Here is a 15,904-nt window from a genome sequence, read left to right as displayed (position 1 = left end):
TTGTATAATTTAGAAAAATATAAATAGAATGTAAATTTTTCTTATCCTATTCTAAAAATTCAACAGTCATGTTTTTCCAATAAACAAGTTATCGATAAGAACCATCGACATATACACGATATGTCGATGATAAGAACAGAATAACAGAAATATTGATAAAACAAAATGCAAAATATGTGCACTTTGCTTCGTGTAGGAAATTTTCATATTTCGCGCGAAAGCATTAAGGTTCATTCATACAGAATGCGAAGAAAAAAAAACATAGCTAGAAAAATCCACCAATTACGTATCTAGCATAAGAGATGCCATATTGTTCTATTCCTCATGTTCGACACGTGACTGGTTGATGTTTCTGTGCCAAAGACGTACAACGCGAATGCGTAATCGAGCGTGAAAATCAAGTCTAGTCTCGACGGGATATCGTCCAAGTCTTAACTAACTTAAGTCGCGCGCCTTGTATCAATAGTTGGACGATACTTGTCGGAGGTAACGGATAATGATGATAACAACCATGTGTTGTGGCAACACGTTGCTTCACGAGTGACGAGATATCCGTGTGTTTATATAAACATTCATTGAAGGCTCCACGTTGCGCGTTTCGAAAGTTTTTCTGTTACAGTTTGACAGGTGAAAGGCAGGATATTCATGTTGTAAAGTGCAGCGTATCCCTGACATTGGGGACGAAAATAACGCATCGTCGTAGAAGGGAGCTCGCGACAGAACTGGAGCACGAAACATCTGATCTCGCTGCACGCGATATATAACATTGTATATATATACATATGTAAGTGTTTCGCGGATCTTCATCCCTTATTGTTGCACCGCGCGAAGTCGTTCGATCGTTTCGCGAAAGCAAGATAAACGTCAGTTATACTCACGATTCCCTTCCCCTCCATACTCTAATATTATATTATAACGTCCTACTAATATTGTAACATCCTTTTTTGCAGTTGAAAGAACTTGCGAGAATTCTGCCGGTGAATCGACTTGGCGCGACTTGTGTGTGAGAGGTTAGCTGTAAAATGTCAGTGTCGGATCTAACGTCGAGGTAGAGTCTAGCAACGAATGCAACTAATAGCGAAATACGTAGAAAAATATGAGGATTCTCGATCAGCCGGGGAACACGCGAGTCCACACGAAAGATAAGGGATCACGGGAGGCGAAAAATCACGTTAATTAATAATACATAAACTGTGTGATAATAAATGTATATTGTCGTCGTGGGAGAGACGATGTGCCGCGTTGTTACGACACGCGTACGCTTCGTTAACCTGCCCAAGATTGTGCGGTGTTAATCTGTGTTCTTCTTTTGCACGTGCTCCAAAAAAGAAAAGAAAAAAAAGAACGGTATATAGACGTCATCTCAGGGCAGACTGTGATGAGCTACACCAGCTTCAACCGAGGAAGGGGCTTTAAGCCACGAGGTTCGCGTGTCATCGCAAGTTCGTTCGGTAGACCCCGATTCCCACCTCCACCCTTCCGACATGTAGGCCCACCGAGGCCGGGGCGACTCCCGCCATTCATGCTCTGGCAACAGAACAATATATTTTTTCAGCCCCACTTGTCACGTGGTAATCCGCAGTACAGACCGGGCGGCAGGAGAAAGAGTTTTGGCAGCTACAACGCACGATTACCCGCCCCAAATAGACTGCCTGTGCCTCCGGAAGCTTACGAGGAAGCTGTCGTTATTTCGCCGGATTGTTTGAATAGCCCGCAGATAGAGAATAGTCAGACAGATGTTATATCGCAGCCACCACTACTTGGTTCTGAAGAGGAGCGACAGCAGAAGATATCGGAAACGGCGGATCGTCTGAGGCAAAAACTGTCTTATTTCAGCGGCAGTGAAATGATTAATGTTTGGAACGACGACAAGTTGCTTTCGTCCACCATTGTCGAGGATGACTGTGAGAACAATGGAAATGTTGCTACACTCAAGTATGGGGAGCTTGAACTTGATCCAACATTCATTGATCCGATGAGAGACATTGGAAAAGTAAATTCTGACAATTCGAGACTCGATAACACACAATATGTATCTAATAATAATAATAATAATAATGCAAATAGAAATATAGGAATATTAGATAAAAATGAAGATGAATCTCAATTAGAAGCAATACCTAATAATCAAATGACAAGTTTGTCGAATGAGAATGAGTATTTAGAAATGGGCAGTTGGCTTCATGAATCAGTCGATAATTTTCACAATTTAGAACAATCGGATTTACACGAAGATAACAATGTTGAAAGTGGATTATTAGACTCGGATCTTCAATGTCAGTTTAATGCATCTGTGGTTAATACTTTGCAAGACTGCTGTGATCAACAACAGGATATCTCTCAGGGAAACGAACATCCAACAGATGCTACGGTGATAGAACAAGATGTGTCTAAGAAGCGAAGTTTACAGCAAATACCGCTCCCGACTAATTTGACAGATCAGGATATTTTGCAACACAAAAATGTATCGGAAAGTGAACAGGAGCCAATGACCACAAATTTAGAAATTCAAAAGGACGTTTTAGAATCCCAGATTCCTACAATAAGTTCAGGTAGTAATAATTGTAATAATAATAGTTCAGCATCATTGCAACCGGTAGTAACGACTGTATCAGTATTAAATAATGTTACATTGGATAATCAATTGTCGAAAAAAAAGACTAATCCCTTTCATAGTGGACCACCAAAACTGTCTCGGTATACTGAGCAGAGAAAATTGCCTATTGATTTTGACCCAAGTACTCCGCCACCGATACTTACAAAACAGGATCAACCACGTGTTATGCCTTCGCGTTCTACAGCTGATTTGCCACCATTGAGATCATTATTTGATCTTACAGCACCACCACCGAATATGAGACCTTTGCTGAGGTCAACAATGTCTCAAGGAAAAGAATTTCCCGCATGGAATAATGTCCAAAATCCGGTACCTGCCATCTATAATAACATAGAAATGCATGCAGAATTAAATTCAAAAGGAGGATTTAGATCTCAACCATTACCATTAGAAGTGCCCAGTCAAAGTAACATTTATCTACCACCTCATATTGATACAATGCAATTTTCTCCATTATTTTCTATGCCATCAGGCAATCCTGTCATCGGTACAAATGTTTCATCGCATCCAATGTTTCAAATGCATACAACATCCCATAATACCTATACATCTTCATCTTCCTCGCCAGAACTCTCGCGGCTCTCTGACTGCAATGCGAACAAGGACGACGGTTTAAATGACATGCAGGAAGCTTTGAAATTTGCAAAACAAATGACAAATATAACGGAAAAGAGAGATAAAAAGTCAAATTCTAAAGTTCTTTGCGAAAGTAATACCACAATTAATTCAGTTAATGATGTAGAATCTATATCTTTGCCTCCAGGAGAACCAAAAGGCAAAATTAATACATTGAAGAAAACAAAACGAAATGATATACATAGTAAGAAAATAATTCAGGAATCGAGAGTGTTGGATCATCCACCATCGGAAGAAACTATAGTACAAGATACAAATACGAGGTCTACTGAGACGTCGTTAATGAATGAACAAGAGCGTCCTAAAGTAGTATTTAATTTAAATAATAAAACGAAAGTAGTGAATATTAGAACTGGATGGCGAGAGAGTAGTGAGAAAAGAAATGGCATAATACAACCCGTGGAATCGGAAAAAATGCCTTTAATTTCTAAGAAAAATTTTGAAAGTACATTAAAACGAAGTGAAGAAGAGCGAAAGAATTTGAAGAAGAATGAGAATAATTCAGGAAGCACACCGTCATCCGAATCAATTGGAAATCAAAGTACAGTATCGTGTCACAAAAAAATACAAAAAAATGCTCCTATGGAAAAATCTCATTCTAATATTTCGTCGTCGAAGAACAATGCGCAGAAATCAATAAATTGTATAGAAAAGAACGATATCTCTAACTCGGAAGCATCTTGGAAGAACAAAATCATCAGTCGATTTTTGAAGATGAGTAGAAATGACATCTTCAACATGGTGAATAATACTAGTCTTCGGAAGTTTGATGTCATAATGAAGCGTCTAGTCAAAGAAAAGAAGTCTACGTTATCCTTGGAGATGAGACACGTCGAGGATGAAAAGATGAAGCTGTACGATCAGCAGGAGTTTTTGAACCAGTTGAACGCGATGCTGGAGACGGATGCCACTGTATCTATTACGGATCTATCTACAGAATTTATTCATCACTTGAACGAAGTATTACAGCTGGATGTGCAACGGGACAATTATGTCGAATCTGCAGCAGCAGCTTCGAGTAGCCAGAACAGTCACTTGGAAGAAGCAGATCATGTGTTCAGTCCCGCGACATCGTTTATCGGAGACTGCGCAAATAGACCGGCATCATCAAACTATATAAGCCAAGAATGCGAAAGAAATAAAAGCTACCAGACAAAAGCGGGATACGACAGAGATGCGCAGATACATCATACTAGTAGTAGAAGTAATGAGTTTAATTTGAAAGACGATACTTGTAGTACTATTGTATCTAATAAATCTAGTATTAGTAGTAGATTATCGGCTCTACAACATGATCTGGATGATATATTTTCAGAGGTGACCAAGAAAAATCAAACTCCTGCGGCGGTAAAGGAACGGAAGCATTGTAGTGCGGGTCAACAAAGTGCAAAGAAATTCGATGACGGCGTGATTATGAGGAGCGCGGAGAAAGACGCGCTCGTGGAAGAAGATAAACACAAATCGGAGAACTGCGCGCGCTGGATCGAAAGATGCGACAGATGGAAGAGGAAGGAACGGGAAGATCCAGACGCGTACAGGAATCTTACCAAAGAAGAGTGGGAAGCGAAATATGGAACGCAAGCAAACTCAGTACCTTCGTCTTCTCTTACAAAAAAAATTAATACTAACAACAAGAATTTATCAAATAGAGGACGTATTAAAAAATCTTATCAACGACGCCGTCATTCGTCTGAATCCTCGAAACATATAACAATTATAAGACACAGAACCTTGGAAAAAGACAAGCATAAAAAGTCTAGGCGACGTCACAGCGATGACAGAAGACATAGTGTAGGATACTCGGAGTATCATAACGATCGCGACAATGATAATAGTAACAGCAGCAGCAGCAGTAGTAGCAGCAGCAGCAGCACCACCACCAGTAGTACCAGCAGCAGCAGCAGCAATGGTAGTGGCAACACGGAACCAAATGTTACAAAGCTGTTGAGGGCGATAAAGGAGAAAGAGAAAGTCGCCAAGAAAATGTCGTTGAATGAAACGATAAGAGACGAGGTGAACGCCGAGATAGAGCGGGAACGGAAACAGAAGTCGAAGAAATCGCGAAAATATCATAAAAAATTGCGAAAAGACAAAAGATTATATCATAAGAAGAAGAAGAAACACCAACAAAGCAAGAAAACCACGAATACTTCCGACTCGTTGGATAAAGATAAAAACGAGGAAGTAACAAGATTGCTGACGGAAAACGAAATTAAGAAAGAAATTATGGAAAGTCAAATTACGCAAGAAGTAATTGTCAAAGAAGAATTGGACATCGGTCAAGAAGAAAATACCAGAGACGCTGAATTTGCGTCAAGTCACGTGGTTATGGAAAATAAATCAACGTATTCGCCTCCGGAGTCTCACGGTAATTTGGAATCTGCTCCTTTGACAATACAAGGGATCCCACTGACAATTGTCAATCAATCGCACGCTGAAGACAGACCACCAACGGCTTCTCCGACGCAACCGAAGACCAAGGCACAATTGAAGCAAATGCCAGAAACGAATGCCGATACGAATGATAACAAGATTTTCTTCAAGATATTTACGACTCTACCAGAGGATTGGGATACGATTAATTCGACGGAATGCTCGGAGAATTTGAATAAATCTTATCAAACAACAACCGACGTCGACTGTAATCGGGATGAAACCGAAGATCCACCGCCGATTGTCAATTTCGCAAGCGATATAAAAAATTGCGAGCATCTATTACGCAATGATTCTGACGAAAATACGATACTCCGACAATCGGATGAAACAACGTGCACTTCTAATGAATCGTTTATCAGTGCTATTAAGATGAAAGGTGATATCTCAGCTTCTGCTAACGTATCGGACAAAGCTACGATTGTCGCGTCAGGTGTTTCTGTTACTACTGCAAGTCAAAAGTCTCGAGGAGCCTGTAAGAAGATCGACATAAAGACGTATTATGAGCGCACGATACAACGTCGTATGAACGAGCAAGGAGAAGCGAAGAGGCAAGAAAATCTTGCAACGTCGACTCAAGATTTATCCCTCACACCGAAGATCGCCGAGCTAGAAGTTCCAATCAACAAATCTACATCTGTACTTGGTACGACACACGACGGCTCCCTTCAGGATCCACGATTACTTTTGGCAAGAGTAGCCGTTGTTCCCTGCTTGATGAATAGTAAGGATAACGATATCGCGCAGACGACATTGGGAAAAAATGTCGAGCAAGAAGAGAGACAAACGACGAAGAGATCCAAGATCCCGAAAATAACATCGAAACCTATAGAAGGAGATTCGAATTGTGTCATCGATACCGGCAACGCTGTCGAGAAAATTGATCGAGATACATCGAAAGGTAAATATACACTTACTATCATTAATGCAAATACTAACATTGTAACAACGACTAAAACCATATCATCGAAATCTAAAAAAGGCTTCAAAATTGCAGCAAACGTAGCGGATGAAAAATTGCAAAGCAGAGTTCCGTCCGATTCTAAAAGATTCAAGAACATTCGGTCGGAAGGAAGCAAAGAGTTAAAGCTGAAAAAGGAAACAACGAAGGCGCAGAAGAAAACGAAAAAGAAATCTGCAATAGCGGTGAAATCCATCAGTCTCGTTTCGACAAAGTTTTATCCCTTGAAGAAGACAACATCAAGGACGAAGGATGCGAGAGAGAAGGAAAGCGATGATACGAGTGATATGAACAAAATGAAAATTGAATGCACCGCGAGTCCTTGCAAAAGTAAGGTAAACAATAGTTATATAGATACAAAAACATCAACAATTTTACTGCAAAATATCGATAACAATAACGAATTATCGCACGGCGTTGATAAGGATGCGAAAGAATTTAGAGGAGAAAATACTAGAGAAATCGTAGGCAGTATCGAAAGCACCGATTCATCCGAGACGATGCGAAATGAAGAGGATCGTAACATAGAAAGTGCAAATAATGCAGCGAGTCTCGAGATGGCGAATGGAGAAGAACAGAGGGCAGGAGAAATTTCTAATGTCACTTCCGAACTCGATGTTGTACCGGCAGCCTCTATCAATATCTCGAGCGATAACGTAAAAGCGAACGTCTCTACGTCGGGTGAAGAATTTAACGCGACGAAAGATGCGGAGCTCTCGTTGAAAAATTACGCGGATCAGATTCAAGTCGAAGAGTCGAATAATCTAGATCTTTCGAAGAGCGCGAATACGATCGAAGAACGCTATGTAAACAGCATTTCTGAATCAGATATGACATCTCGATCAAATAGCATCGACGACGCTGAAAAGGATCAACCATTGAGAAATACGGATGCGGTGAGTGATGTCGAAATGAATAAGAATAAAATAAACAATGTGGAACAACTGGTCGCGTCGGACTGCACGTATAAATCTGTGAGCGCGGACGAGGATTCTTCATCTAGGAAAACCACGACTGAACTGTCATCGACCTCGAACGAAAATTCTACAGGGCAGCAAGACACGAGAATTAAGGCGGGGAACGGTGTCATCTCTCCCGAAAGCGTGGGTAGCCCGTTCAAAGGCTTCCTTCAAGAGACCATGATGGATTTTGAGCAGCCTAATTTATTCAATCTTGAATTACGCGAAACCGATGCCGCTAAGAAGGACAAGTTATCCTTAAATAATTGTAATGTCAATTGCGCGACACGTATCGAGGACAATCAAGAGGAAACATCGAGAGAGAAGATCACGAAAGAACGAGAGAATTACGAAGCGTTGGAGCGTCCTTACGCTAACGACACGAGTATCAACGAGAATTTCGACATCGCCTTCGGCGATATTTTGCTTGCTTCGAATAAGGAGACAGGCGCGGACAAGAATGACAAATCCGACTTGACGGCGGATGAAGATCGACAGGGACAAGTCGTGGAAAAGTCTTTGTACGGCGAAATAATCGCCGCTACGTTACACGAGGACAATAATATTATGAATGCCGGCGATGAAGCGGAAAAACGATTGATAGGAGGGGAGAAATACGCGGATCCGGAATTAACGATGAAGGAATCCATGTTTATTAATGAGGAGGAGATTATTCAGGAAGATGGAATCGGAACGAAGGATCTCACGAGCAAACTTACTACCACGACGGATCCCAATTTGTCCGATGCTTTAGACGACGCGGCGATTTCGGACGACGCCCTGAGATTATCGGAAAATCAGAGCACGGAGCATCTCAATAATCACAATATATACTTGGAAACGAATATATCCACGGAGAAAATCACTTGCGACAAGCTGCCGGGTTTCGATTCCGACGAACAGCTGGACAACGACATGTTTTACCTGGACGATCGTTTACAGAGCGCTGCCGCGTTCGACAACAAGGACGAGGTGACTTTCTCCGTTCATCAAGAAACGAGTCCGGCTAGGTACGATATTATTCCGCCAGCCATCACCCCAGAAACAACGATGATCGCGGATTTATCGCACGACGAGGAGGAGGCGCGATATCAATTCGACTTGAAGCGCATCTCGTCGACGGACAATTCAGATTTATCAGGAACGTCGGTGGAACGTTCGCAGATCGTAACTAATACACCGCCAAGGACATTAAACGTCCCGACGAAAGCCGCGTTGAAGGAGGCTGCGACGAGCCCCTTTTTGAAGTCTCTCAATAATTTGTCGACCAAGGAGGGGGCTCAGGGGATGTTGGAGAAGGCACAACAAAGCGAAACAGATAACTCGACTTACCAAGCGCCGACGTGGAATGTTGACATACACAACGCTACAAAAACGCATTCTTTAGACACTCACACTAAAGACGTAAACGTAAACACGATATCGTCGACGCAAAACAGCACCTTGAACGACGAACGAATTCAGACGGATACCAGTGTTGGTCAGAGTAAGGTTGCAACGTGTTCCATGGACAAGTGCCCGCACAGTAGTGGTATACAACATAATCCAGTTGTGGAGTTGAAAAAGATAAAAGAACTCGACGCAATGATAAGTGAGAAGAAGATGCGAGAAAGAACGAGAGACGACGTGTATAAAGATCGAAAGAAGCGCAACGGCATCTTGCATAAATTGAAGGATAAACGGCAGATGAAGTATCGATCCGGGAGGCTCGATCTGAATAGGAACGGCTTGACGAGGAAGCTGAAGAAACAATTTACCGGCACGAGGAAAGCGATCTTGGCTAGGATGCTGGAAATTGATATCGAGATGCACCAGTTGATGACGGAAAAGATGAAATTGCACGAGATACTGCTGAATAATACCTCGTCCACCGAAAGTACCGTGGTGAATAGGGAAAACGACGCGGTTTCCGACCAGGTTGGAATAATCCCAACGCAATTATCGCGAAATGCCAAAACGAATTGTGCCAAACGAAAGAAGCATCTATCGACATCGACGAAACAATCGTCGATTAATAAACGGAGAAAGATAATCGCGTCTCGCAGTTTGGAGGACGACAAGATCACGCGTTACACGCAGAAGACGAAGATGCCCGTGATTAAATGGAAGAAAACGCCGCGATTAGAACAGACACTCAGCAGACAGGAGGAAGATCTCGAGGAGGAGAAAAAAGATATCGACGAGACAACGGAACAGCAGACTCTTGCAAGCAAAGAAGCGGACGTCTCTTCGGTCATGAACGCTGGAGCTGAAGACGCGACGATACAGAAACCTGAATCGAACGCTACGATTCAGAAACCTGTGTCAAACGAAGACCCTACGATACAGAAGTCCGAATCGAACGTTACGATGAATCATGATGCACGAGTGCAGGAGATCGCTAAGGAAACCGCTGAGAAGACCGAGTGCGATATTGTCGATAAATCTTCGAAGCCTACTTCGATCTGTGCTTTGGATAAAACTGCGGAAAATCGTACGGACGATTCTATTAGACAGGAACACGTGGACGTTGATAAGAAAAACGATTTTTTAATACCGAGCAAGGTAGCGAGGATGAATTGTCAGTCTGTGACGATGATGCGTAGAACACCAGAGTCTCTATCCATATATTCTGACGACAGCACGTGGGACTCTCTCGTGCAGAACACCGCGTCGGAGATGCACGAGAACAGGAACGTGACGGGTCTCGTTCTGCTGGACGAGAAACTCAAGAAGGAACAGGCCAGGACGCGAAAGTTGAAGGCGATTGTGCGGAAGAAGAAGAAGAAACAGCTGCACATTTTCCTGAAGAAGGTCAATAATTTGACGATGGAGGAGGAGGAATTGCCCCTGTCCAAGCTGTACATCAGGAAGCTGCAACAGAAGCGGGATTTGCTCGACACGCTCAGCCAAAGAAAAGAGGACGACGCGAACATGGCCGAGATAGATCCGCAGGTCTTGAAGAACGTGGACGAGGTGATAAACGCGGTGGCGGAGAACAGAGTGGAGGATCTTTACGAGCCTCAGGCGCAAAGCGTTTCCAATGACATTCCGACGACGTCGAATCTCTCGTCGCAGCCTGAGAAGCATCAGTTTTACGTCGACGCCGAGGCAAATGCCAATTCGGACTGGCCCTCTCGAGAGAAGGAAAATCTAGAGGAGACCGCGGTACAGCAGCAAGATAACAACGACGTATCTGAAGGATCGAATCACGTTTTTAAAGTCGTGAATCAGAGCAAGATCCCGTTCTACGACGAACGCAACGTGGAGCCTGACAGCAGCGTCACCCCCGAAGAGACTCGAATCGAGAGCCATTCCTTGAATTGCGAGTCCGGTGTTCCGTCCAAGGATCTTAATAACTTTGCCTCGCGCAATTTCGACATTAAGGTATCCGTACCTAAGACTTTGATAAAAGATGACTTAAATTTAGGATTGTTACAGAAATTTAAAAACACGGAGAGCAGCAGCAGCATCATCGGCACCGAGCTAGTCGATTCTACCACGAACGCGTTTACAGCCAACACTGAGAAATCACTCGAGAAGACTAAGGATTCCTCATCAAGGGTCAAGTCAGTCCAAGTCGCAGAAGAAGAGAAAAGAGAAGAGGGGAGCGAAACGAATATAGTCGAGAAGGATAAACATGCGATAGTAAACGTAAACGGTGATAAACAAAATAACGTGTGCGAGTTGCAAAAGGACGAGACAATCAATGGCGTGAAAGATACCCGAAATGTACCTGAATCGAGTACCGCAAAGTGCTCCGAATATTCTGATACTACTGAGAACGAAGATTCAGGTGATAGTGCAGGATCCAACGATAAGATAGCAATGACGAATATAACATGTGACTCGGATTCCGTCGTGGAGAAAGTCAACGCGGAGCAGAAGAAATCGGATGCCGAGCAACAACCTTCGTGCGACACGAAGCAAGATTATCGAGATGCGAGGAACGTAAACATTAAAGAGAAGGAAAGGAGCAATAATTCTGAAAGTGGATCGCGTGTATTCGAGGCGATCCTGGATCAAAACACCAGGAGTTCCATCTCGATCGATCGTGCGAGCGAAAAATCGGAAGAATCCAACATGTCTGTGGATCAGAGATCTAGTCTGGAGGGCACGACTACTTCCGCCTTTTCGTTCGATAAGGTGAAGAGTGCAGAGATGAACAAAGCATCAAAGTCCCGTCGAAAATCCGGCGTTTTGACCCCTCCGGTACGTCGAAGCACCAGGTACACCAATGAAAATGTCAAGCCAACTAAGATGAACGAAGTCGACTCCAACTCGAACAGCAGCGAACAAGAATCGAGCGTGATCCACGAGAGAGTGGATCAATTAACGCAACGCAGGAGCAGATCTCCTGCGATCACGTGGGCGATGCGCGATGAAAAGATCCTGAACAACGTTAGAAGGAATCGTGCTGGTCAGAAAGTGACTGGTCGAAAGATATCGAACACCGAATGTGAAATCAAGACTGAAAATCGGGCGAAATCGCGTGGTTCCTCCGCGGAATCCGCAGCTTCTTCGAAGAACAAGACCGAAGCGAAAAAGAGAAAGCATACGGAATGGCAAATGAGGAACTGTAAAGTAAGACTGATCGATTGTAAACATACTCTGCTCAAGGGAAATGTTAGTTCGGAGATTTTCAACGAACTTGGAATAATCGCTATCAATCCTTACGTGTCGAGCGATGTATCCTATCCGCAACGTGTCATGTGTCATCAAGATATCGCGATGATTCCTGCTGCAGTTTCCGAAAGAGAGCAAAATTCTTGCTCTCTTTCGGAGAAATCCTACGATAAAGAAAGCACCGAGGTTGAAATCTTGGAAGAGAAACCGATTAAGAAAAGTAATGACGATGATCCCGCTTCGATGGAGATTGACAACCAGGAGGAAGAAGCGATGAAAACGCAGTATACAGTCCACAAAGGTCCTATTTTGGATATTAAGGTATATAATCTGATGAGTATCTGATTGTACATTTCTATATAAGACAGGCTTAGCGCTAAATAAGTAAATAACTTTTGTTCTCTCTTCTTTTCCAGGTCTTTGAGAATTCTTTCCTAGCAGCAAGCGAGGACGGCAAGATATACAGATATAGCCAGACGTCTAACGGAATATTGAATATCTACAAAGGTCACAAATCCGCGGTTACGTGTCTGCATATTTATAAATCGGATATAGCAGGCGCTAATAAGGAATTTATGTATTCCGGTTCCTTAGACGGCACTTTGCGTTGTTACAATATAATGGTAAGACTTAACGCTTTGAACGATATGAACAAGCGTTTGATGGAGAACTAAAAAAAATGCTCTCTTTTTTAGACGGGTGCATTGATAAAGAATCCTGTGCAGATAAACAGTCCGATTCAGTGCATGGATCAAGCATGGGGAATGATTTTTATTGGAACTAAATCCGGACATGTTTCGCGTTTCCAGATCAAGGTAAAAATACGTGCTTTTTCTCTTAATTCTACATCGATTTAAAACTATTTCTAAATCGGAATTTGAACATTGAATATACGAGATATTTGTATAAAAACTATTCGTAATATTAACACACATATTAAATTTAGATGTTTTTATATATATTTATAATAATATATATAATATAATATATATAATATAAATACAATTTTTCTTTTTTACACAGACTAGTAGCATTAAAGGACATAGTATAGAGTTTTCGGATAAGTCCGTCCTTGCGCTTAAAGCGACAAATGAAGGCCCACGAAGAATTCTCATCGTAGCCTCTCGAAGCCAACCGATAACTATACGAGATGCACAGAACGGCTTGTTCCTTCGTACGATTAGCGGCCAGAAGAATCACACGGTTTACAGCCTGATGCGCCATAATAATCTGATCTATTGCGGTACGAGTAGCACATCGATCAACGTTTTCGATTTCACGGTAAACGACGCATAATAATATCTTTATGTTTTTCGAAATAGAAATTGAATTGAATTGTCATTCATAAAAAAAACATATGATTACAGACGGGTGAACAAGCAATTCAATACGATGCTGGAGTCGGTATCGTATGTATGCGGCTTTCCGGGCAATTATTGTTCGCAGGCTGTTACGACGGCAATATTTACGTTTTTGATACAAGGGTAAGTGTTATCTCGCTTGTAAATATAATATAATTAATTGATTACAATTATTGATCAATCTACATTATTTATATTCAATTAAATTTGTTTACAGAACAACAAATTAGTATGTAGTATACCTGGCCCAGGAAATATGCTACTGAGTATAGAAGTTGTACATAATAAGGTATGTAAGAACTTAAACTTGTTACAACAATTTCTCTCGTTAATACTTTTGCTTGAATTTTTGTATTATTTCTCTCTTTCTCTTTTTTGTAAAGTATATATTTTTTTTAGTATCACACACACAATAAAATATTTATTTTTATTACATTTTTAATTGAGTGAGTAAAGATAAGATGCTGATACTGCTAAATATCAATTCAAGTTTGATTCGAGTTTTATTCTCTTTCAGATTATAGCGGGAAGTAAAGACAAGCGTTTGCATTCGTGGCAAATGCCGACTCAAGTGCGTGCCTTATTGTAAAAGATATCATATATAGCACGCCTAGGAATTCTCTCTACTTCGAAAATAATTATATTAACTGCGGCTAATTAACCAGTTAACAGGCCACAGCGATCGAATAACATTAGATGAAACAAGATACTTCACTTGGCACTGAAGATATAATGACATAACGAATGTGTGTATTTGAACTTTTTCACTATAAATAGCATTATCACATTTCTTAAATTGTGCTTTTATTTACATCTTATATATTTAATGAATACATGCTAGATTTAGAATATAAAATCTTAAATGAGAATTTTATTTTATAATTTTTATAATACAGAGATATTATTGTGAAAACAGAAAATGTAAAAACTATTTATGGTGGGAAAGTACTGGTTGTTGCGAAATTGTTTGTTACCACTTATCTGCGCTGTATGAAAGATATTATAGTATACGCAACTTGTGTAAAATGTATATTTGTAAAGATTTTAGACTGAACTGAACGCAAGAATAAAAATTATACTATGCAATTATACTATGCCTTGCGCAAAAGTATTAGAGAGAAAACTTTTATCTTTACTTAAATATTCATTGAAATCGTCATGACACTTACAATGTGCGTAAAATGAAATTTTTGATCACTAAACGTAAAACATTTTAAAAGCTATGTGTGGAGACTGATACGCATGATTGATATACACGCACTCGATGATTTATATAAACTGTTATACAAATACTCTTGTTCATTGTTGTGTTTCACAAAGATTATTCTAGCATTCACAAAGGTTCATTACTCTGTGTTAATCGTTCCTAGAAAACTGTACGTCCTTTAAAAAGATATTTTAATGTTTAATATTGACAACGCTTTCTTCGATTTTAGTTTATTACACATATTTTTAAGATGTGTGTGAAAAAATACACTATCAGACTCTGTAACTTTTTTTTCAGCTTTTGCAATAGACATTAGTAAACATGTTTATATATTTAAGAAATCGTATGAAAATGTGCGATAAGCCATAATCAATGTGAAATCAAAGAAAATGATATTTATGTTTTTGTGCATACGTGCATATGTTATATACATGGAGAAGCAAGTAAAAAAAAAAAAACTCGTCTCGTTACATTATTAATGAAAGAAATTAATGTCTTTATGATTAATGCAATGAGTATGATGTACTCAAAATTTCTTGTGTAATATGCAATATTTACTATGTATAGTTATAAAAATCATATCGTACATCTTTTATTTGTCTATGAAAATATTGTTAGGAAATTACTGCCATTACTTAGATAGTGATTTGACAACATTAACTTTTCATTGCAAAGATTTTTAATAGGACGCAATGTAGAGAGACTTGATTTTTTTTCTCTTAAAGAATGGGGAGACGAGGAGAGGGGATAGATAGAAAAATTAATTTTTTAGTTTTGTCAAACAAAACTATATCGCAATAAAAGCTTAAAATTGTAAGTGCAATTTTAATATATTTTTCGTATTAGAGGAAAGAGAGTGTATATTATATATATGGTGTTCATATTCACACATTGTGTAAATGTAAATATAACTGATTTAATAAGGAATCTATGAAAATCTTTATATTGTGCTGAAACTATAAGTTATGAATAAAATTGTGATTTTAATTGAGGCGTTTAATTGCAAATTTAATTAAAATCATAAGAAATATAAAAAGAAAATATATTCTGAAACTTTTAAATAATTTTGAAATGTTATTTTTTAACTTTTGATAGTGCCAAGTATTTAAATAAGAAAGCCCGAAT

General features: G+C 40.2%; 1 protein-coding gene across 5 annotated transcripts; it reads left to right on the top strand.

Moving 5' to 3' along the window:
* The first annotated feature begins 333 nt into the window (after window positions 1–333).
* On the top strand, window positions 334–15,680 carry LOC145936375 (uncharacterized). Of its 5 annotated transcripts, none has more exons than XM_083038556.1 (10): window positions 334–486; window positions 620–784; window positions 951–6,587; window positions 6,669–12,532; window positions 12,628–12,834; window positions 12,907–13,026; window positions 13,235–13,492; window positions 13,579–13,695; window positions 13,790–13,861; window positions 14,090–15,680. In XM_083038556.1, exons 3-10 carry the CDS (start codon window positions 1,379–1,381, stop codon window positions 14,159–14,161), a joined length of 11,919 nt encoding a protein of 3,972 aa, XP_082894682.1. In that variant the 5' UTR covers window positions 334–486; window positions 620–784; window positions 951–1,378; the 3' UTR covers window positions 14,162–15,680. The 5 variants fall into 5 exon arrangements, with proteins under 5 accessions (XP_082894682.1, XP_082894684.1, XP_082894679.1 ...); XM_083038558.1 differs by having other exon boundaries at window positions 334–784; window positions 951–4,457; window positions 4,569–6,587; XM_083038554.1 differs by having other exon boundaries at window positions 335–486; window positions 606–784.
* Window positions 15,681–15,904: the final 224 nt, after the last annotated feature.

Source organism: Prenolepis imparis, unplaced genomic scaffold, assembly GCF_030444845.1.
Source record: "Prenolepis imparis isolate NDT839.2.m4 unplaced genomic scaffold, iyPreImpa1.0 SCAF_5, whole genome shotgun sequence".
NCBI lineage: Eukaryota > Metazoa > Arthropoda > Insecta > Hymenoptera > Formicidae > Prenolepis > Prenolepis imparis.
This window is presented reverse-complemented; position numbering and strand designations above follow the sequence as displayed.

Coding starts and splice junctions, on each gene's coding strand:
- LOC145936375 (XM_083038556.1), top strand. CDS start 1,379: ATGAGCTACACCAGCTTCAACCGAGGAAGGGGCTTTAAGCCACGAGGT. Junction 13,493..13,578: donor TCAACGTTTTCGATTTCACG/GTAAACGACGCA, acceptor ATATGATTACAG/ACGGGTGAACAAGCAATTCA. Junction 13,862..14,089: donor TAGAAGTTGTACATAATAAG/GTATGTAAGAAC, acceptor ATTCTCTTTCAG/ATTATAGCGGGAAGTAAAGA.